The 23,735-nt window shown below is 36.7% G+C and overlaps 3 protein-coding genes across 3 annotated transcripts; all 3 read left to right on the top strand.

Moving 5' to 3' along the window:
- The first annotated feature begins 19,559 nt into the window (after positions 1-19,559).
- Positions 19,560-20,021, top strand: LOC104220027 (uncharacterized). The gene has a single exon (XM_009770822.2). The coding sequence runs from the start codon at positions 19,560-19,562 to the stop codon at positions 20,019-20,021; it is 462 nt and encodes a 153-aa protein (XP_009769124.2).
- Positions 20,022-20,117: 96 nt separating this feature from the next.
- LOC138868597 (uncharacterized) lies at positions 20,118-20,492 on the top strand. The gene has a single exon (XM_070146159.1). It carries the CDS (start codon positions 20,118-20,120, stop codon positions 20,490-20,492), a length of 375 nt encoding a protein of 124 aa, XP_070002260.1.
- A 438-nt stretch (positions 20,493-20,930) lies between these two features.
- LOC138868596 (secreted RxLR effector protein 78-like) lies at positions 20,931-21,311 on the top strand. Its single transcript, XM_070146157.1, has one exon. The coding sequence runs from the start codon at positions 20,931-20,933 to the stop codon at positions 21,309-21,311; it is 381 nt and encodes a 126-aa protein (XP_070002258.1).
- Positions 21,312-23,735: the final 2,424 nt, after the last annotated feature.

Raw genomic sequence — 23,735 nt, 5'->3', positions numbered from 1 at the left:
GCCTGAATGACCACCCCAAAAACTCTAGAGCGGCGGCGTACTAATAGGAGCTGGTGGTGCACTGTAGGACTGCTGATCAGAATACTGCATCTGAGGACCACGTCTACCTGAAGCACTATGAGAAACCTGAAGTGCTGACTGAAAAGGACTAGGAGGGTGGCCTCTACCATATGAACCCCTACCTCCAGACGAGGTACCACTAAATCTGCCTGAATGACGGGACCTCTTGTCCGACCCATGACCACCTCCCTATGACAGAACCATCTTAACTCTACGGGCCACATTGGCCGCCTCCTGAAAAGTAATCTCACTCCCAACCTCCCTAGCCATCTGAAGACGAATCAGCTGAATAAGACTGTCAATAAACCTCCTCACCCTCTCTCTCTCTCTCTCGGTGGTAAGTATGACAAGGGCATGACGAGCCAAGTTGATGAATCTGGTCTCATACTATGTAATAGTCATGGAACCCTGCTAGAGACGCTCAAACTGCCTCTGATAGGCCTCTTTCTGAGTAATAGGGAGAAACTTCTCCAGAAATAGCTGTGCAAACTGCTCCCAAGTCAAGGCTGGCGATCTGGCTAGTCTAGCCAAGCAATAATCTCTCCACCAAGTCTTGGCGGATCCAGACAAGCGAAATGTAGCAAAATCGACCCTATTGGTCTCAACAATCTCATGTTCTTGAGAACCTCATAACAACTGTCTAAATAATCCTGGGGATCCTTAGTAGATGCACCGCTGAAAGTAGTAGTGAAGAGCTTGGTGAACTTATCCAGCCTCCACAAAGCATCGGCAGACATAGCTGCTCCATCACCGGTCTGAGACACCACACCCGACTGAACTGCTCCAACTGGCTGAACCGCTGGAGTCTGAATCTGGGGAGCTTCCTGCTCCAGAGTGCGAGTAGCAGGAGTCTGGGCTCCTCCTCCATCCTGAGAGACGGCTAGTGCTACAAGAAGCAAGTCTGCTCGGTGACACTCTCCATAAGGCCCACTAGTAGGACCAGAGCATCCTGAAGAACTAAGGTGGCAATAAACCCCTCTGGTACCTGAGTTGGGCCCACCGGAACTGCTGGGTCCGGAACCTCATCATCAAAGTCAACCTGAGGCTCCACCGCTGGTGCTGCTACTCGGGGCTGAGCTTTGTCCCTACCTCGGCCTCTAGTATGGCCTCGCCCTCTGCCCCTTGTGGGAGCTGCTACTGGGGGCTCGGGCTGCTGGTCAGTAGATGAAGAAGCGCGTGTTCTCGCCATCTGTGAAAGATCAGAGTAGGAATTCAATTAGCATTGACAAACCAAACCGCATGATAGGAAAGAATAAATGTGAAGTCTTCCTAACTCTGTAGCTTCTGAGGGATAAATACATACGTCTCTGTACCGATCCCTCAGACTCTACTAAGTTTGTCTGTGAACTGTGAGACCCATGTAACCTAGAGCTCTGATACCAACTTGTCACGACCCGGATTTTCCACCCTCGGGAGTCGTGATGGCGCCTACTAATGTGAGCTAGGCAAGCAAATCATTTAACTACTGATTTCATTACTCAATTATTTCTTTAAAACAAATATAAGACTATAGCATGAAAACAACGGAACTTTAAATAATTAAGCGGAAGATAACAACTAAATATCTAAAATATGCATCTATTACAACTCTTAAAACCTAAAGCACCCAAAACCTAGTGTCACAATGTCAAAGACGGTCTAAGATTTACTACATAAAAAGTCTGAAGAAAATGACAATACATTGTTTCTGAATAAAAGGAAAATGAAACAGGAAATAGGAGTAGAGGGGACGCCAGAGCCTGCGGACGCCTGCAGGTCTACCTTGGATCTCCGCGTGAACTGAAGGTAGCCTCAACACTACGGTCTGAAAGCTGCTCCGGGATCTGCACACAGTGCAGAATGTAGTATCAGCACAACCGACCCCATGTGCTGGTAAGTGTCTAGGACTCCTCCTTCCATTGTATAGTTTGTATAGGACTCTATTCTTTATTACGTAGTCTATTAGATCACGTTTGATAAGCCTGTATATATATAGTCTTGCTTATTAATAAAATCAGTGAAGCAAGCAGCTTCTTCTCATAAACTCTATCACTAGTTTTCACATCAATATCTATATTTATATCTGCTTAATATAAAATCCAACTCTCTTTTCTCCTTATTAGTACCCGCAGTGCTAAATTATCAGTCTTTCTGCAAAGATAACTCCAGATGAGTTCGCATGATTTGGCTTATGGGAGTTTCAAGTATTCTGTTTGGGTTATTTCTCTCCACATCTAAATGGAAGAACAAGTAATTAAGTAAATATAATTTCTATGCATTGAAAGACAAATCTAAGAGGTCGTTGTTACCTGTCACTAACTTGAACCTATGCACCATTATGTAATTTATGTTTAACATCAACTACACGAAATTAAAGCGTAATTGTGAAAAGGTCAAGGTTACCGTTAATTGAATTGTAATATATGAGTTTGAATTATTTAATAGATTACTATGGAGTAGAATTTATGTGAACCATTTGGTAAGGTGCTTAGAACGACCATGGTGTTTATTGGTTAAAGTCTCCTAATATTAGTGTCTCAATATAAAAGGAATTGCTTCTAATTGTGCTATGCCGCTGTCGGGGTAATTGGTTTTTTGGCTCTTTACAAACTTGTTTTATTTTTATGACCCTACCTCTTTTTCTACACATGAGAGATTTGATTTTACACGTATCGTAAGAGATCTGTCTTTTACACATAAAAAATCTAAAAAGATCATTTTCTTAAATTCAAAATTGTAAAGGGTCATAATATACAAATAGCACGCCGGCTATCCCAACAAAGATGAGCTCATCATGAGTGTCACCAAGGCCTTCATTCGTGAAACGTTGTTATAATTTGTAGCACTTTAATAGGCTCTATGTCACAACCCGGATTTTCTATCCTCGAGAGTCGTGATGGCACCTACTAATGTGAGCTAGGCAAGCCAATCATTTAACTACTTATTTCATTACTCAATTATTTCTTTAAAACAAATATAAGACTATAGCATGAAAACAACGGAACTTTAAATAATTAAGCGGAAGATAACAACTAATATCTTAAATCTGCATCTATTACAACTATTAAAACCTAAAGCACCCAAAACCTGGTGTCACAGTGTCACAGACGGTCTAAGATTTACTACATACAAAGTCTGAAGAAAATGACAATACATTGTTTCTGAATAAAAGGAAACTGAAACAAGAAATAGGAGTAGAGGAGACGCCAGAGCCTGCGGACGCCTGCAGGTCTACCTTGGATCTCCGTGTGCACTGAAGGTAGCCTCCACACTACGGTTCGAAAGCTACTCCGGGATTTGCACACAGTGCAGAGTATAGTATCAGCACAACATACCCCATGTGTTGGTAAGTGTCTAGCCTAACCTCGGTGAAGTAGTGACAAGGCTAGGACCAAACTACCAAATAACCTATGCAGTTCAAATACATATACAATGGAAAGAAATACAGAAATAACCAGTCAATATGGGAAGGGAAGCATGCTGTGGAGGAGATAACAATTCCAAATAGAAAGACATCAAGTAATGAAAGAAACAATATAACCCGAATATCAACAAAGAATCAGAAATCAACAAATGCACGGCATCACCTTCGTGCTTTTACTCCCGTCCTCACCAAAGCAATCATATAATAAAAATGTGCATGGCATCACCCTTCGTGCTTTTACTCTCTTTCCTCACCATATAATCAATAAAATCAGAACGGAATGGTACATCGTGTGGCACGGCATCACCCTTTGTGCTTTACACTCTTTCCTCGTAATAATACACGGTATCGCCCTTCGTGTTTTACACTCTTTCCTCACAAAACAAATAATGCACGGCATCTCCCTTCGTGTTTTAATTCTCTTCCTCACCCAAACAACAATCACAAACAATAGGGCAAGGAAATAAAGAAAATTTGCAATAAGAATCCCAGCAAGGGAGCAACAAGTCAACAATTAAATCCCGGCAAGGGAACAACATCAATAACATCCACATCCCGGCAAGGGAGATAAAAAAATAAATCAACAATAGTCCGGCAAGGGTGACAACATAATGATCTCTTCTCTTTCTCACTTTTACTTCACAATTCACTTCACAACTCGAGTCAATGCTCTAGAGGTTCAATTATCACTTATACCTTCACAATTTATTTCACAACTCGAGCTAATGCTCTAAAAGTTCACTGTCACTTATGCTTTCACAATTCGTTATACAACTTGAGCCAACGCTCCTCAATGTTCATAGGTTACAATTCTTTCCACAAACTTTATACAACAATTAGAAACCATCACCAAGGCATGAAAGATACAACAAAGTCATGATAATCACAATATAAAGACTTACGGGCATGCTAGACACCAACATATAGATACTCATCACCATGCCTGTACGTCGTACTCAATAATTACCACATAGCAAGTAGGACTCAACTCCTAATCCCTCAAGCTAAGGTTAGACCAAACACTTACCTCAATGCCACGAACACAATTCACGATTCAATTATAGATTTACCCCTTTATTTCACCACCAATTCGCTCGTATCTAGTCACAAGTTACTTAACTACATCAATAAACGCTAAATGAATCAATTTGAATGCATGAAAATGAGTTTCTAAAGTTTTATCCAAAAGTCAAGAATCGCCCCCGGACCCACATGGTCAAAACCCGAGGTTCAAACTAAAACCCGATTATCCATTCCCCCACGAACCCAAATATATAATTTGTTTTGAAATCGGACCTCAAATTGAGGTCCAAATCCCCAATTTTTGAAAACCAAAGTTCTACCCGAAACATCCAATTTCCCCTATGAAAATCATTGATTTGAAGTTGAATCATGTTAAAAGATGTTAAGGAGTGAAGAAAATGAGTTAGAAATCACTTACTAACATTTTGGAGAAGAAAGGATGTTTGAAAAAAATTGCCTCTTATGTTTTTGGGGTTTTGAAAAATGAAAATAACTGAAAATCCCGCCTATTTATACCCCTCGCAGACCCCTTGTGCGGACCGCAAAAAATGGACTGCGGCGATCACAAGTGTGCATACTAACTCAAAAACATCATATGGACCTACTCGTGCGATCACATCATCAAAATAACATGTAAAAATCATGAATTAAACCTCAAAACTCAATATTTTCATCCAGAACTCTCAAAGTTCATAACTCTCCAACCGGAAGTCCTACTCACGTCAAATAAACTCCATTTTTCACCAAACTTTACAGTTATCTTTCAAATACTATAACAAGTTTGTACCGGGCTCCGGAACCAAAATACGGGCCCGATAACAATGGTTTCAAACATTAATTCTTTTCTTTTTTTCTTAGATAATTCAGTAAAACAATTTCTTTCAAAAATTGATTTCTAAGGTTTGGTACCTCGGAATTCATTTTCGGGCATACGCCCAAGTCCCATATTTTACTGCGGACTTCTCCGGATTGTCGGAACACAGATCCGGATCCGTTTGCTCAAAATATTGACCAAAGTCAACCATAATTAAATTTTTAACTCTGAAGACTTCTATTTCTCATATTTTCACATAAAAGGCTTTCCGCATATAGGTCCGGACCACGCACGTAAATCAAGGTGGGGTAAAAGGAGGTTTTTAGGTCTCGGAACACTGAATTCACTTGTAACCCAAGTGATGACTCACACTATAGGCACTAATTTGAGGTTGAAGTTTTAACTAATACTTAATACTATCCAACATAAGAACCACTACTGATAGATCTTTGCTTAAAATCAAAATTGATCTTTAGTTAGCCGAACATGTAGTAGAAGTCTAAAGCAGCATTTGAATAAATCAAGCAAGTCTACTAGCAACTCATGTACAATAAACGTCTTAGATTGTTCGAAGTTACACTTTAATACCTTATGTATGCTCCAATAATGCCATGTGCATGTTTTTTTGAATTATACTCCCTATGTGACCTAGAGGCTAGAACACATTTTAGATTTTAATTTGAATATTTAATTTCAATACATTTTCTCTTTTGAAATTTATACTGTTTTTAAACAGTTCAATAATTCACCATATCTCTATATGTCTTTACATATTACTTTTAATTTAAAATAGTCCATCCGTTTTATTTTATACATTATTATTATCACATGCGAATCTTGTCGAACTTTATCTGTTTTACAATTTGAATACAAACACAGAGCTAACACAGCGGAATATTAATAGGAACGTACCTTCAGACATGGTTGTTCAAGTAATGTGAGGAATTCCTTGGCAGAACCTTGAGAGAAAACCTAATGAGTCTTCTAGCCTGTGCCTATCGTAGAATGCCAGACTGATGGAGTCACCGGTGTATTTATAGGTAGGTTAGGGACTCTTAGGCAAATACTTTAGCCCTAAGGACTTCTCCATTAATTATAATTACTCTAGGGACTCCTAATATATGGTAATTTCTTTCCATCAAAGAAACTACCATATATGCATAACTACAGAATATTATCTAATATATTATTTCCTTTGGAGACAAGGTAAATAATTTATTATCTTATATGTGGGCCACACTAGAAGTCTCTAGAAGAGACGGTAATTTTTAACATTCTCCCACTTGGCCCACATATTAAAATCAGATAATCCTTTATGAGAAATAAACGTATAATATGGCCATAAACTTTATCAATCAACTAAAAGTTATGCGACAATCACTTTAACTAGAATATATTATTACACGAATTATGGCGGTCATGCTTTTAAACAAACACTTTCTTGTATTACAATACACAATATATTCTAATAAAGTATCTAACAACTTATGAATGAACTTAATACAAGTCATTCAGAGTCCAACTTTATTAATCCAATGATCACAAATAATACATGAAAAACCAAAAGTGTGCACTGTCATGTATATCAAAATAAACATAATGTCTAGACAAACTATTAGAGAGCAAAGCAAGACTAAATTGAGCTACTAAGCCCCATATGGGTTACATGATCCTTGAAAATATTAGCCGGCAGACCTTTAGTCATAGGATCAGCAATCATCAAAGTAGTACTAGCATGCTCAAAATTCACATCTTGCTTCTTCACATAGTTTCTAACCATCAAGTACTTTATGTCGATGTGCTTGCTTCGGCTGCCACTTTTATTATTCTTAGAAAAGAAAATTGCAGCTGAATTGTCACAAAAATTCTCAATGGCCTTGAAATGGAATCGACAATCCTAAGGCCGGAAATAAAGTTTTTCAACCATAACGCTTGTGATGTAGCTTCATAGCATGCTATAAATTCAGCTTTCATTGTGGATGTTGCAACAATGGTCTGCTTGACACTTCTCCAAGACACAACACCTCTAGCAAGAAGGAAAATGTATCCTGAAGTAGATTTACCAGTGTCTTTGCATCCACCCAGATCAGAGTCTGAATATCCAATCACCTCCAATGAGTCAGAGCATTTGTATGTGAGCTTAAAATCCTTGGTTCCTTGCAAATATCTCAAGACCTTTTTACCAGTTTTCCAATGGTCAAGACCAGGGTTACTTTGATATCTGCCAAGCATTCCTGCCGCAAAAGCAATATCAGGTCTAGTACAGACTTGTGCATACATAAGACTCCCAACAAGGGAAGCATAGAGAATGTCTTTCATTTGCTCCTTTTCCAATGCATTTTGTGGACATTGATTCAATGAGAATTTGTCACCTTTAATTATGAGTGCTGCTATAGGTGAACAATTCTTCATCCTGAATCTTTCCAGAATTCTTTCAATGTAGGCCTTTTGAGACAGTCCAATTAATCTTTGGGATTTGTCTATGTGAATCTCTATGCCAATGACATAAAAGGCTTCACCCATATCCTTCATCTCAAAATTCTGGATAAGGAACTGCTTAGTCTCGTGCAACAATCCTAAACCACTACTTGCAAGCAAAATATCATCCACATATAGGACTAGAAAAATATATTTGCTCTCACTTATCTTAAGGTATATACACTGATCAATGATGTTCTCCATAAATCTAAAAAAAGAAATAATATTATGAAATTTAATATACCATTGGAGGGAAGCCTGCTTTAGCCCATAAATGGATTTATTCAACTTGCAAACAAGGTGACTTTTGTCCTTATCACAAAATCCTTCAGGCTGACTCGTGTATACTTCCTCTTCAAGATCTCCATTCAGGAAAGCAGTTTTCACATCCATTTGATGTAACTCTAAATCAAAATGAGCTACTAATGCCATGATTATTCTCAATGAATCCTTCTTTGATACTGGAGAGAAGGTTTCATTGTAATCAATGCCTTCCCTTTGAGTAAAACCCTTGGCTACAAGTCTGGCTTTATATCGTTCGATATTACCCTATGAGTCTCTTTTAGTTTTAAAGACCCACTTGGAACCTATGGTAGAGGATCCATTTGGTAATTCGATGAGATCCCAGACTTTGTTTTTAGCCATAGATTCTAACTATTCTTTCATGGCATCATACCAAACTGTGGAGTTTTCTCCACTCATGGATTGTGAAACGAGCATGGACCATCTTGTAGTCCAATATCATAATCAGACTCTTGGAGATATACAACATACTCGCTAGAAATTGCTGATTTTTGAATTCTTGAGGATTTTCTCACTCCCACTGGTTCAGACACTTCTTCAGTAGGTTCAGGTAAAGCGAGTTGATCTTCATGTGGATCCTCAAGTGGTGGTAGCTCTTGAACTTGTTGTTGTTCAGATAATTCATGAGAATTTTTCTGAGCAGTATTCAAGTTCCCAATATATAAAGGTACCACAGGTGGTTCCCTTATTTCTTCCAACTCCACCCTTTGAGTCAAACCACTCCCACTTTCTTCATGTTCCTCAAGAAATTTAGCGTTTCTAGCTTCAAAAATTTTAGGAGAATGAGAAGGACAATAAAACCTAAATCCCTTAGAGTTAACTGCATAGCCTATAAAATAATCGCTTATTGTTCTTTCATCCAACTTCTTTAGCTGTGGGTTATAAACCCTCACTTCAGTTGGACATCCCCAAACGTGTAAATAATTTAAACTAGGTTTCCATCATTTTCATAACTCAAAAGGTATCTTGGGGACAGCCTTGGATGGAACCCTATTTAAAATACACACAGTGGTTTTTAAGGCTGCCATAAGGATAAAGGTAAACTTGATCTGCTAATCATACTTCTTACCATGTCCATTAATGTCCGATTCCTTCTTTCTGCCACACTATTTTGTTGTGGTGTTCCTGGCATGGTATATTGAGCAATTATACCTTCACTTTCAAGGAACTCGGCAAATGGACCCTTAACTTGTCCCTTATCTATGTACCTACCATAATATTCTTCACCCCTATCAGATCTTACATTTTTTATCTGAGCACCAGTTTGTTTCTCTACTCCTGTTTTGTAAACATTAAAAGCATCAAGTGCTTCTGATTTGTTAAACAGAAAATAGAGATACATATATCTTGAATAGTTATCAATAAACGAGATAAAATATATCTCACCATTCAAGCAAGGGGTAGGAAAAGGTCCACATATATATGTATGTATGATCTCAAGTAATTGAGAACTCCTTTTGGCGCCTTTAGTTGATTTGTTGGTCTGCTTACCCTTTATGCAGTCCATACAAGTCCCAAAGTCAGAAAAATCAAGAGCTTTTAGAACTCCATCATTAATTAACCTTTTGACTCTATCAATATAGATGTGTCCCAATCTCTTGTGCCAAAGACTTGATGAGTTCTCGTTTATAATACATCGCTTAGTGCCAATTTCTTTGTCATGCAAAGTTAAAACATTGCATTCAAATATGGGGTCTAGCTCAAGTTTATATAAATTTTCATTCAAATTTTCAAAACTAATAACTTTATTATCTTTCAAAAGTTTCACAGAAGGATAATGAAAATTCAAATCATATCCACTAACTGATAGTCTTGAAAGATAAATTAAATTTCTAGAATATTCTGGAACATAAAAAGTATTTTCTAAATCTAAGTGAAACCATCCTTCAAAATGAGCCTATAAGTCCCCACGCCTTCCACACGTGAATGCGTCCTATTGCCAGAATAGACGTATTGTTCACTTCCTATCGGCTTCCTCTGAGTTAGAAAGCCCTGCATGATTTTGGCAATGTGAATTGTAGCACCAGAATCAATCCACCATGTATTATCAAAAACTTCAGTAAAATTAGATTCATAACATACAAAGGTAAAATTACCTTTCTTCTCAAGCCATTTCTTGTATTTCAGGCAATCCTTCTTCCAGTGTCCCTTCTTCTTACATAAACGACAAGCATTTTTGTCAAAGGTGCTTTTCTTCTTCATGGGAACACTTTTGCCCTTCTTTGCATTTCTCTTACCAAGAGTCACCATATTAACACTTTCAGGTATCTCATGTTTCAACCTCTCTTCTTCTTGAACACACATAGTCAAAAGTTCATTGATTGACAATTTATCCTTATGTGTGTTGTAAGAAATCTTGAACGGACCATATTCCGCAGGAAGGGAGTTGAGAATGAAATGCATAAGAAATGGTTCAGACATATCCACCTCAGGGGACTTGAGTTTAGCAGCAATGTCTCTTATCTCCATAATGTGCTCACGCACTGTACGACTTCTGTCGAAAGTCATACTTGAGAGCCTCTTCATAAGGGTGTTGGCCAATGCCTTGTTAGAGCTAACGAATTGTTCATCAATTGCTTTCATGTAAGCTTTGATCTTATCGCTATTAGGGATAGAACCCCTAATGCTTTGGCTTATGTGGGCTTTTATGAGCATTAAACTTAAGCGATTAGATCGCTCCCACCGCTCATAATTAGCCTTAGCAGCTGGAGTACTTGATTCCGTGGGGATAGGTGGTTCATCCACACGGAGTGCCAGGTCCAGATCCGAGTACCCTAAAGTGAGAAGGACCTTCTCCTTCCATTCAGCATAATTGTCACCAGAAAGCATTGGAATTCAATCATTCTCATTAAAAAAAGCGGTAGGAAAAGCGATAAAGACTGCAAAATAAGGATAAACATACATAAAATATGAAGTACAATCCATCAAAGGTGAATTGCGTAAAATACCGATTTATAGTAAATTCTAAACCTTCATGTGAGCAGAGGTTGCAACCCATGCATAGAATTTACAACTTGATTAGACTAGTAAACCAAAATACATAAAAAAAAATTATCTATACCTGTGGGCATAAGATAATTTTAACTTAAAGGTTTACTATCTCATTCCAATTAATCTAACCAAAATGGTTACCTCCTTGTAGGATCGGGTTAATATTTTAATAAGATAACTGGACTAAATAGATATTATAACCTTTAATCACAAACGTTATGTGATTAATTAACCCAATTTCTTTTATATTAAGTACTCAAGATGCTGCGGCCACTCCTAAATACATCATATAAAAGAAAACTCAAAAATGACATCTTAGTAATTAACCTTAATAACCAACTTAAATAAAAATGTTGATTCATCTCAAAATAGGCACACAGAGTATAGGCAGGCTGCCTATATCACCCCTTAAAAAAAACTTAAACTAACCACCTTAAAAAGTAGCAAGACTAGTTACAGATTCCATGTCATATAATGAACTACCAAACATGCAGAATGCATTATAGTTAATTCAGGACTTGTTAAAAACTGCATTCGACATTGTTATTATCAAATTCGGATTTCTCTTCAAAGGGACAAAATTAGATATATTCGGTCAAAGGTTTAACAATTATTAAAACTGAAAACAAAGTCATTTAATTGACAGAACCAATCGAATGAAGTTCCAGTGTCATCAATTTTTCAAAACAGACATGGAACTTTCAATTAGTCATACCGTAAACTTTGGAAACCAAAATTCGTCGAGAATTCACACAAACAGTAGGTTTCTTCCATATATTATAAAATTAGCGGCATATAATATTTTAACAGAAGCCTTGAACTATATAGTAACATAGATCTTTCCAAGTATGCATACTTGATTTACGTATTAAGCCAAGTAATTTCATGATTACAAGGAAAGGAACAACTTTGAATTCCATAACATATAGATCTTCATAAAACACTAAAGCAGCCAGAGATTCTATCATTAAATAATCTATTTTATTGTGTTTAATGCTTCAAGAAAATCTAAAAATACACTACATTAGCTATGACACAGTACACAATAGAATCAATTCATAAGTCAAATAAGAAATTTATAACATAGAAGATTTAACTGTGCTGCCGAAAATACTTCGTTAATGGTCTATCAATTCTCATCAATCATACAGTCGTTTTAAAACACTAAACAAAGTAAATATGAGTCGTTTTAAAACACTAAACAAAGTAAATATGAGTCGTTTTAAAACACTAAACAACCGGCTAAAGTCAAGCTCTGATACCACATGATGAAAAATTCGAATACAAACACAAAACTAACGCAGCGGAATATTAATAGGAACGTACCTTCAACCATGGTTGTTCAAGTGATGTGGGGAATTCCTTGGAAGAACCTTGAGAGAAAACCTAAAGAGTCTTCTAGCCTGTGTCTATCGTAGGATGCCAGACTGATGGAGTCACAGACGTATTTATAGGTAGGCTAGGGACTTTTAGGCAAATACTTTAGCCATATGAATTTCTCCATAAATTATAATTATCATAGGGACTCCTAATATATGGTAATTTCTTTCCATCAAAGAGCATAACTCAGAATATTATCTGATATTTTATTTCTTTTGGGAGACAAAGTAAATAATTTATTACCTTATATGTGGGTCACACTAGAAGTCTCTAAAAGAGATGGTAATTTCTAACATTACGCACTTTTAACTTTGCATGGGTCTTATTAAATTAAACCCGTTAAACTTGTTCAAAATGATAAAAGTACCACCTTTGAAGCCCATGTGGCACGAGCAATGTCTGCACTGTGCAACACGCGAAATGAAGAAAAAAAGCTCAAAATTTTATTTTTTTCTTGTATTTTCTAATTATAAATATGTATTTTTTACTTTATTTATTTTCTTTTGTGTTATTTTAGTTTGGTTTGATTTTAATATTTTAAAAACTAACGGTTTGGTCATGGTTTAACGAAATCGATATCATCGAACTGTGAACACGGCTATTTTGACCATTTTCACCTTGTTTCTATCACAATGTCCTTTGAACGAGTACTTTGATCAAACAGAAATATAATTGGCTTCTGAAGTTAGCAGTATTTTTTATCTTGTAGAATTTCGTATAATTGAGTTGGTTTAGTGACAAGAACTGAGTGAGGATAATATTTTATTATTTTTTTACAGTCATACTTTTTTAACAATTTGGTATTAAACAATATTGACCAAATTTATCTAAATTTGTAAGGCGTACACTACTAAAATAAGCGGAAAAAACGACAATCAAAATCGACCGAAAACCGACAGATTCGTGGCGGTCGGTAATCGTGTTGTCGGTAGAGCCAACCAACCGACTTCGGTATTTTTCGGTCGGTCAATTAAATTCCACAAATGACCAGTAAAGAAAAATCTGTTGAAAAAACTTACCAAAATCACTCGGTATTTTCAATTATCTAATTAAAAAAATTACACCATCTGAGAATCAAACGGGGGTCTGTACTATGGCAGGATAGTATTCTACCACTAGACCATTGGTGCATTTTGATATAAGAATTTTTTATTATTTTATTTATACTCTTTAATTGCATTTCGCGCCAAAATAACCGCCCGATTTCGTTTAGTTTTATTAAAAAAGTAAAATTACCAACCGAAATCGATTTATTTTTTAAAATGACCGACCGAAATAACCGATCGGTTTCGATCGATTTTTTGAATATTAATTTAAATTTATTTTAAATGAAAAACCCACCAAAGTTAGTCGGGTTCATGAAAAATAAATTTTGAGGGGTGCAAAAATAGTTTTTCGCATTTTTGCACAAAAAAACGATCAAAGTTGCTCCGTTTCGTAAAAAAATTTGAAAAATCGACCGACTTTAATCGGTTATTCGGTCAATTTTTTAACCGATCGATGCAGTCGATTTTGACCGAATTTCTAATAGTAGTAGGACCTATTTAAGTAAGAAGTGAGCCTTATAAGGAATTTTTTTTTCATTTTTAAAGCACAAGGATAAAAGAATTTTATCTATCCCAAGACATTCTTAGTTGTAGTTCAAACTCCTTTTAAAAGAAAGCTAGCTAGACAAAACAATGATATTTTTTGCATTAACATATAAAAATAAAGCAACTTACAAATACTTAATAATACATCTAATTTAAACCTAAATATAAGTTAAACTTTAATTAGTTAAGTAAATTATTTAGAGATGTTTTAATAAAGAAAACTTCCAAACTAATCATTTTACAAGGCATAAAGTTTCATCCATGAGTAAGACTCCAGCCATAACATAATCGATAAATTCAAGATGTACTTTTACAAGTGAATGTGTCATGATCCAAATCCCATAATAGGTTGTGATGGCGCCCAATGATATTGTTAGGCAAGCCAACGCTTGAACCTCCAAACATAATTATCCATTTTAACTTTTTAAACCGAAATTTCATTAAATAAATAGAATTAAATTCATATCTCATATAAACATATGTTATTCTTTACTAAATTATCGAGTATGAATAAATCATAAAGTGAAGTGATAATAATAATATTAGGTACAACTTTGAGCATTCACTAAAAATTTCACAAAACCCGGTGTCACAAGAGCATGAGCATCTACTAGGGAGTACAGTACTAATACAACCTCTTTCTAGAATAAAAAAAATAGATAGGATAAAATAACGAATATGATGGAGATTCTATGTGCTGCGGATCGTAGAATGGAATGCAGCTCACTATAAAGTTCCCTCAGTAGCTGCACCTATGCGCCAAGATGACCACCAAATGAACCTGTCTCAGTACCTGCTCAATTAGTGCAGAAGTATAGTATGAGTACGTAAATCAATGTTTACCCAATAAGTATCTAGCCTAACCTCAAAGAAGTAGTGATGAGGGGTCGGCATCGATACTTACTAGTGGTCCAATAAATCAGGTATAATAAAAGTAGACAGGAATGAGGTATAACAGGTAAAAATAAGGAAACAAATATATGTGCATAAGAAGCTCCTCAACAGAAGAATAAATACGAAATCCTCGATGACCGGTTACAACCTCGAATAGAATACATAATGGTCAACACCAGATAAAAATATCACTTCTCAAGTCAGGAAAACTCATAGGTAAACTGACTCCTTATCAAATATTATGCACGATTCTGCTGAGGCGAGTGGCCCGTTCCCGTAAGAGTAATGGCATATTTTTTGTTATGGTGTACGACCCGATACCAGCTGAGGCGTTCATCCTGATTCCATAATCGTGTACACTGTCGAGGGTCGATCGGTGCGAACCATAGATGTATCTCATAATACTATCGGGGTTGTACGACCCAATCCATAATAGTACTGTTAAGGCGTTCAGCCTGATCCCATAAGAATAGTGAAACTTGACGGGTCACTGGCCCCACTCATGAATATATGTATGAGTTATGAAATTCAAGAAGCCTTTCAGACAATTTCGTATAACGCGGGAGAAATCTAAAAAAAAGTACAAATTATACTTCTAATCAGGTAGCTCGCCAAATATCTCAAATAGTAATTCGATATTTTATGCAAGTCTAGTTTCAGGAAAAAGTGTGAAAGTTTAAACATGTAAGAATAACTCAAGTATTACAATTAAAGCATGACATGAGTATAAGTCTACTTAGTCCTTATCAGGAATTCTAGCATACGAATGGACACTCATTATCTCATATGTGCGTAGCCTCCACAAGATGTAGCACATAATAAATATAACACCTACGGGGTAAATTCCCCCTCACAAAATTATACAGGAGACTTACCTCGTTCCGAAATCCGATAATTGGCTCCAACGCCTCTCTAACACCTCAAACCGATGCCAAACGATTCGAAACTAATCAAACAACATCCAAACCGATCAAAATATACCTCAATACTCATAATTTAATAATTAGAAAATGTGACCGGATTCCAAAAATTATGAAAAATAAATATTACATATAACTTATATAGTACATATCCAGAAAATCATCCAATTTCGTCCATGAATTGACCCTCAAATCAAGGATTTACCATTTCACGACTTTGGGGCTCAAAACCCCAATTTCTACAATCTAAATACGGATAAAAATGACAATCAACGAATAATCATGGGAAAACATCAACATGAAGATTATATATTTACCCTCTTGTTTAAATGAGAAAAACACCGTGAAAATTACCTCAAATGAAGCTCTAAAACTCAAGATATGCTCAAAATACTAAAATACGCGATATAAAACACTGCCGAGTTGATTTTTGTTCATCTCCTTCGCGGGACACCTTCGCGTTGATCAGTCAACCCAAAATTCCTTCTTCGCGTTCGCGAAAAATAAAAGCTCACATTAGAAACCAGCAATCTTTTCCAACATGAAAAAGGGCATAACTCTTTTTTACAATCTCGGAATTCAATGATTCTTGCTAATATGGCTCTGTAATTATGATACGGATCTACTGGTTCAATCCAATCATAAATCAAAGATTTTTTTCTCAATATAGTACCCTTTACGCAAAAAAAACGACGCCGAAACATCAAACAAGAGCGCGACCCAATCCAAACTCATCCAAAGGTCACTGAAATTTAACCAAAACTTGCTGAGAAGTCTGAAATCATCATAAAATATGTTGAAACTTTTAAATCATGAATCCAAACTTATTAAGTCCATTATTTGACCATGGTCAACTCATTTTCTTAAACCTAACTAGCATACAACTTAAGTGTTTGAATCACTCTTAAACATTCTGGATCATGACCAACTTCACACACAAGTTCCAATCAATAACGTGAACCTATCGAAGATCCCAAAATACCATCCGAGTCCGATAACACTAAAGTACACTCTAAGTCAAACTTAGCAAATTTTAAACCTTTAAAATGTAAACTTCCAATAATAAATGTTGATTCGCTCCCGGACCATCCGATACTCAATCCGAACATACGCCCAAGTCCAAAGTCACCTTATAAACCTATAGGAACCTTTAAATCTCGATTCCAAAGTTGTTTACTCAAAAGCTAAACTTTGGTCAACTCTTCCAACTTAAAGCTTTCGAATTGAGAATTAATCTTCCAAATCAACTCCGAACTTCTCAAAAATCAAATCCGACTACATGTGCAAGTCATAATACATGAAGTGAAGCTACTTAAGGTCTCAAACCATCGAACGACATGCTAGAGCTCAAAAAGACCAGTTGGATCATTATAGAAGAAATTTCAAATAGAGATTGGTTGTGGCCCAAAAAATTATGAATCAATTTACAAGTCCAATGCCTATATCTTGGTTGTACCCATTAATCTAAAATTTCAATTTAATCTAAAACTACATAAATAATGTAAATCAACTATGTATCCGTAGCATTTAAAATTATAATCAAGATGAGGGATATATATTGGTACTAGTCTCTATTTCGCGTGCCACACACGTGTAGCCCTAGCAATTACTGTAAAACTTATGTTTAAAGATAATGAACTTTTATAAATAATTTAACTATCTATTTTACGTTAAAAATGTCATCACAACATATAAAGATTACTTAAAACTTGTATTTGTTTGATCATTGATGGAAGCGACTCTACTGTGAAAGTTGTTCTAGTAATTGTCAATAGTAACTTAGATTTTTGACATGTTTTTCGCATGAATTTTAAAGCTTAAGATTGATTTTTGTTAGGGTTTGAACTAAAAAAGAATTCCTAAGAATGCCCGATCTTTGCTTTCCGAAAGGCACTATTAGTTTTTTATCTTTAGTATAATTTTATATATCATCTAATATTTAATTAAATATACTATTATTTTCTCCTTCTTTAGACAGTAAAACTTTTATTGTATGCAGTAAAACATGTGCTTATGAGCCATAGGCTTAGTATTAGACTATTAAATGCATCTCGTCTTTATTTTTTCCTTAAAATAATCGACGTGCATGGCTGCAATTATTTTAATCAGATTTTACCCATTCGTTTGCTTGTAAACTATATTTAGTGTATCTTTTATTAGTAAACTGCGGGATATTTTATTAAGGATTGTTTAGGTAAACCAGAACTTATAGATTTCGCCTCAGTTATTGACACATAGCATTGCATTTTGAAAAATACAAAAACTCTTCCGATGGTAAAATTTGTCCAGCTAAAAATAGATATACTATTTACAGTAATTATAAATATTTCTTGCTCAAGCTCAAAAAGTCTCAGAGAGGTACATACTTTTCCAATTAGGACCGGATATATTAGCTCATCCTCTCGAATAAGATCCATCCTACAAGTAGATAATTATTTTATTAAAGCTCTTTAAGATACTTTATCAGAAAAGCAAAAGCCTAAAATTCTTTAAGGTAAAGAAAATAATACAAAGATTAATTGCTAGCAATAATTACCATCATTAGCATCAAACAATGAGAGCACCATGTTTTCTATTCATAATATTTTCTTTTATTGGTTGTTGGGCACTGATTTGATTCGAGATACTTTGGAGAAGGTGAAGCTGATTCAAGATCGACTTATGTTATGTGGTATTTCGAAGTGATTCTTGATGTTATTCCCATGTTGGAATGGTTTGATGAGTTGAACATGTCATGGTTTTCCTTAAATGGTTTCACTTTGTATTTTATAGGTTTTGGTTAATTTTTCCGTGTTATCACATGCCTATTCCTTGTTGCTATTAATTAGCTATGCTTCTGTTGTTCGTTTTATATTGATATTCTATACAGGTTATTGTCTAGTGAATGTCTTGACTTGAAGCTCGTCACTATTCTGCCGAGATTAGTCTTGATATTTACTGCGTTACCGATTGTGGCATACTCATACTACCCTTCTGCACATTTTTATGCAGATCTAGGTACTTCAGAGCGAGCTGGTCGTTAGTAAGATAATCTCTTCAAGTTACTGTGGAGACTTCAAGGTATGCCTGTTATTCCGCTCGCAGGCCTTAGAGTCACCTTCTAGTATTTGTTACTGTTTGTCGTATTTCCAAACGATATTGTATTTTGAGGTTTTTGTTTACTCTCTGTAGAGCTTATGACTCGATATTACTGGATTTTGGGGATTTACGGGACTGTTGTATTCCACTTTTGAATATGCCATGATACTCTTCAACTTTCATTAATATTTCAATTGGTGTTTTGATTTGTTGATCTCATTATGTGTTATGCTTACCTAGTCCTAGGGACTAGGTGCCATCATGATCCTCGAGGTGGAATTTTGAGTCGTGATATTATTACGGGTTCAAACAAATACACTTGGTCAAGTCAATCTTTTTTCATTTCTAATTATGTTTTACGGTAAAAAGGGAAATGTCAAGTAATTTTTTCCACATTTTTATGGTTGCTTACTTTTTATTATTAATGCTTGATTTCTTATTGTGCTTGTGTCCAAGAGACTAGGTGGGTAGGGTCTAAGGTGCCGGAAGCGGACGGGGTTAAACTGTGGCACTCAGGAGGTAAGAGGGGTAGGAGCGGAGTGGGCATCTTCGTGGACAAGGATCTCAGGGAGCTAGTAGTAGAGGTTAGACAAGTGAATGATAGGCTGATGGCTATTAAATTAATGGTTGGAGGGTGTACTTTGAATGTTATTAGCACTTACGCACCCCAAGTGGGTCTGGATGAGGTTGTGCATGGTATTCCGCCCACTGAAAGGATATTCATAAGAGGGAATTTTAATGGTCATATTGGGAGGTCTTCTGGGGGCTATTATGAGGTGCATGACGGCTTTGGCTTTGAGGTCAGAAATAGAGGAGGTACGTCGTTGTTGGATTTCGCTAAGGGGTTTGATTTGGTAATAGCAAACTCGAGTTTTCACAAGAAGGGGGAGCACTTGGTTACCTTCAAGAGCACAATGGCCAAGACGCAAATCGACTATCTTTTTCTCCGGAGGTGTGATAAAGATCTGTGTACTGATTGTAAGGTTATTCCGAGTGAGAACCTCACGATCCAGCATAGGCTTTTGGTGATGGACTTAGACATCATGCTGAAGAAGAAGAAGAAGAAGACAGTTGGGCGTGGTTGACCGAAGATAAGGTGTCTGACTAAGGACAACGCTTAGGAGTTGCAAGAGAAGTTGTTGGTTGTAGGGGTTTGGAGAAGTAGTGGGGACGCGAGTAGTATGTGGACGAGGACGGCGAACTATATTAGGGAGGCTGCGAGAGAGGTATTAGGGGTCTCTAAAGGCTACGCTGGAGGCCACATAGGAGACTGGTGGTGGAATGAGGAGGTCAAAAGGAAAATAGAAGCCAAGAAAGTAGCATATGAGTTAGTAGAGAGCACAGACGAGGATGAGAAGAGGAACATCAGAGAAGAGTATAAGAAGGCTAAGTTGGCGGTCACGGAGGCTAAAACTGCAGCATTTGCTCATTTGTATGAAGAACTGAGGGACAAAGGCAGTGGTATAAATTTGTTACGTCTGGATAAGGTGAAGGATAGGAAGGATCGTGATCTGGACCAAGTGAGGGCATCAAAGACGAGAATGATAGAGTTTTAATGGAGGAGGCACAGATCAAGCGAAGGTAACAGACTTACTTCCATGAACTCTGAATGAAGAGGGGGATAAGAGCATTGTGTTGGGCAATTTGGAGCACTCCGAGAGCCATTGTGATTTTAGGTACTGTAGGCAATTTAGTTTCGAGGAGGTCATAGGGGCAGTGCATAAGATGAGCAGGGGCAGAGCGACCAGGCCAGATGAGATCCTAGTTGAATTCCGGAGGTATGCGGGTAGGGCTGGATTAGAATGGATAACTAGGTTATTTAACGCTATTTTTAGGACGAAGAAGATGCCCGAGGAGTTGAGGTGGAGTACGATGATCCCGTTGTATAAGAATAAACGAGATATCTAAAATTGCAACAATTATAGGGGTATCAAGTTGCTTAGTCACACAATGAAAGTGTGGGAAAAGGCGGTAGAAGCGAGGTTAGAAAGACGATGTCTATTTCTGAGAACCAATTCGATTTCATGCCGAGACGTTTGACTACAGAAGCCATCCATCTTATTAGGAGGTTGGTGGAACAATATAGGGATAGGAAGAAAGATTTGCATATGTTGTTTATTGACCTAGAGAAAGCGTACGATAAGGTCCCTCGGGAGGTCTTTTGGAGATGCCTGGAGGCTAGTGGTGTTCCTGTAACGTACATTAGAGTGATTAAAGAAATGTATGATGGAGCTAAGGCTAGGGTGAAGATAGTGGGAGGGAATTCAGAACATTTTTTGGTTGGGATGGGGTTACACCAAAGATCTGCGCTCAACCTCTTATTTACTTTGGCGATGGATGCACTGATGCGCCATATTCAAGGGGGGGTGCCATAGTATATGTTATTCGTTGATGACATAGTACTGATTGAAGAGACGCGAGGCGGTGTCAATGAAAAGTTAGAGGTTTGGTGACAAACTTAAGAATCTAAGGGTTTCAAGTTGAATAGAGCAAAGACGGAGTATCTACAGTGCAAGTTCAGCGTAGTGTCAAAGGGAGCAGGTATAGACGTGAGGCTTGATTCATGTCATCCCTAAGAGATGAAGTTTCAAGTATCTCGGGTCAGTTATCCAAGGGGACAAGGAGATTGACGAGGATGTCACACACCGTATATGAGCGGGGTGGATGAAATGGAGGCTAACATCTGGCGTTCTGCGTGACAAGAATGTGCCACCAAAACTTAAGGGTCAGTTCTACAAGGCGGCGGTTAGACCGACTATGCTGTATGAGACAGAATTCTGGCCAGTCAAGAACTCTCTTATCCAGAAGATGAACGCAGCCGAAATGAGGATGTTTCGATGGATGTGTGGGAACATTAGGTTAGACAAGATTAGGAATGAGTATATTCGATAGAAAGTAGGCGTGACCCCTATGGAAGATAAGATGCGTGAAGCGAGGCTTAGATGGTTCGGGCATGTTGAGAAGGAGAGGCATAAATGCTCCAGTGAGGAAGTATGAACGACTGGCGATGACAGGTAGGAGAAGAGGTAGAGGGCGGCCTAAGAAGTATTGGGGAGAGGTTATCAGACAGGACATGGCGTGACTTTAGCTTACCGAGGACATGTCCCTTGACAGTAGGGTGTGGAGGTCGAAGATTAAGGTAGAAGGATAATAGGCGGTCATGTGGTTTTCTGATCTGTTCCAGGTTTATTAGGGCTAGCTGCCTAGTACATTGTCTTCGACTCTTAGAATATTAGTATTAGGGTTGTTTTAGTACTATCTTTCCCTTCGGTTTTCTAGTACCCTGTCGTGTTACTGCTTGTGGCTATTACTTTTGCTATTGCTACTACTTTCTTCCATTTATTTTTCTCCGGTCCTTACATTGTTGATATCATTTTCCCGTCCTTGTTATTATTATTTACTTATTCCTATTCTTGCTCTCGAGCCGAGGGTCTTTCAGAAACTGCCTCTCTGCCCTCCAAGGTAGGGGTAAAGTCTGCGTACACATTACCCTCACCAGAACCCACTTGTGGGATCTCACTGGGTTGTTATTGTTGCTTGTTTATTGTGCTGAATTACCATTTACTGCTCATGATTCGTAAATATTAAATTACTCATTGCGATGATACAAGTACTAAATAAATTACTCCCTTCAGTTCATAATAAGTGACATTTTTGCTTTTGGCACACCCCTTAATAAAATACTAACTCCTACAAAATAAATAAGTATTTTGACTAAATTACCCTTAAATAAAATTTGTATATTGTTAACTTGACATATTGAGATATGTAAATAAGGGCAAATTTAAAAAGTTAAAGTTAATTCATTCTTGATTATATGAAAAAAAATACTTATTTTGGATCAAAATAAAAAAAATCAAAAGGTCATTTATTATGGACCGGAGGAAGTAGTATACTACCTAAAGGTTAATGACGTAATAGGAGACTTTGAGCTAGCTACCCAATAGATTTTCAACGTAAATTTGAAAACTTGGTGAGGAAGTTCCTTGACAGGGCACCTAATATTAAAGGGATAAAATATAATTTCTCAACTTTCTCTGACCTGTTTGGCCATAGATTTTGCCAAAATATATTTGGGGTTTTTTGGCAAATACATATTTGGCCATAGATTTTATCTACATTTTGGCAAATTCCCAAAACCCAAATTCCAAAATCAGCTGGTCCAAAATATCACTATTACATTTTTTAAAAATTGCCCCAAACTTTTGTATTTTATAAAAGAACCCACCATTTATTATTTTGTAATAATGTTATTTCGTGTTATCGGCCATCTGATAGTGTATTATGTAGTTCATTATAAAAATGATAATTTTGTACTAAATTTATTTATGTTCAGGATTATGGTTTGCGATAATATAATGAATGTTATTGATAAAGCTACTGTTGAGTATTTGTGATAGTTTTTAGAACTTGTGGGTATAAGTCATGTTTCATGTTTTTTCTCAAAAAAGAAAAGTGAAATATATTTTGAAATCTTATGTCCAAACACATTTTCATCTTCAAATCAAACTTTACCCAAACCAGATTTTTCAAAATAAATTTAGAAATCTACTGCCAAACGCTAACTTTATGTATCTCATGTAACTAAATACTAGCAGTTTTTTCAGTTTATTGAATAAATAAACTACGGAAGGCCCATTTCAGAGAGGGGCTACCTTGGGCTGACTAAACGGTCTGGTCCCATTTCATCTGTTGTGAAAGTCCGCCTCGTTTTGGTTGAAGAATGAAGTATTTTTAGCCCCTGAATTCCTGACAAATTTCATTTTTGTTCTTATTTTTTCTCCTTTCACATAGTTCAG

This window comes from Nicotiana sylvestris, chromosome 5 (assembly GCF_000393655.2).
Source record: "Nicotiana sylvestris chromosome 5, ASM39365v2, whole genome shotgun sequence".
Taxonomy (NCBI): Eukaryota; Viridiplantae; Streptophyta; class Magnoliopsida; order Solanales; family Solanaceae; genus Nicotiana; species Nicotiana sylvestris.
The sequence above is the reverse complement of the archived record's forward strand: the minus strand, read 5'-3'. Positions and strand labels throughout refer to the sequence as shown.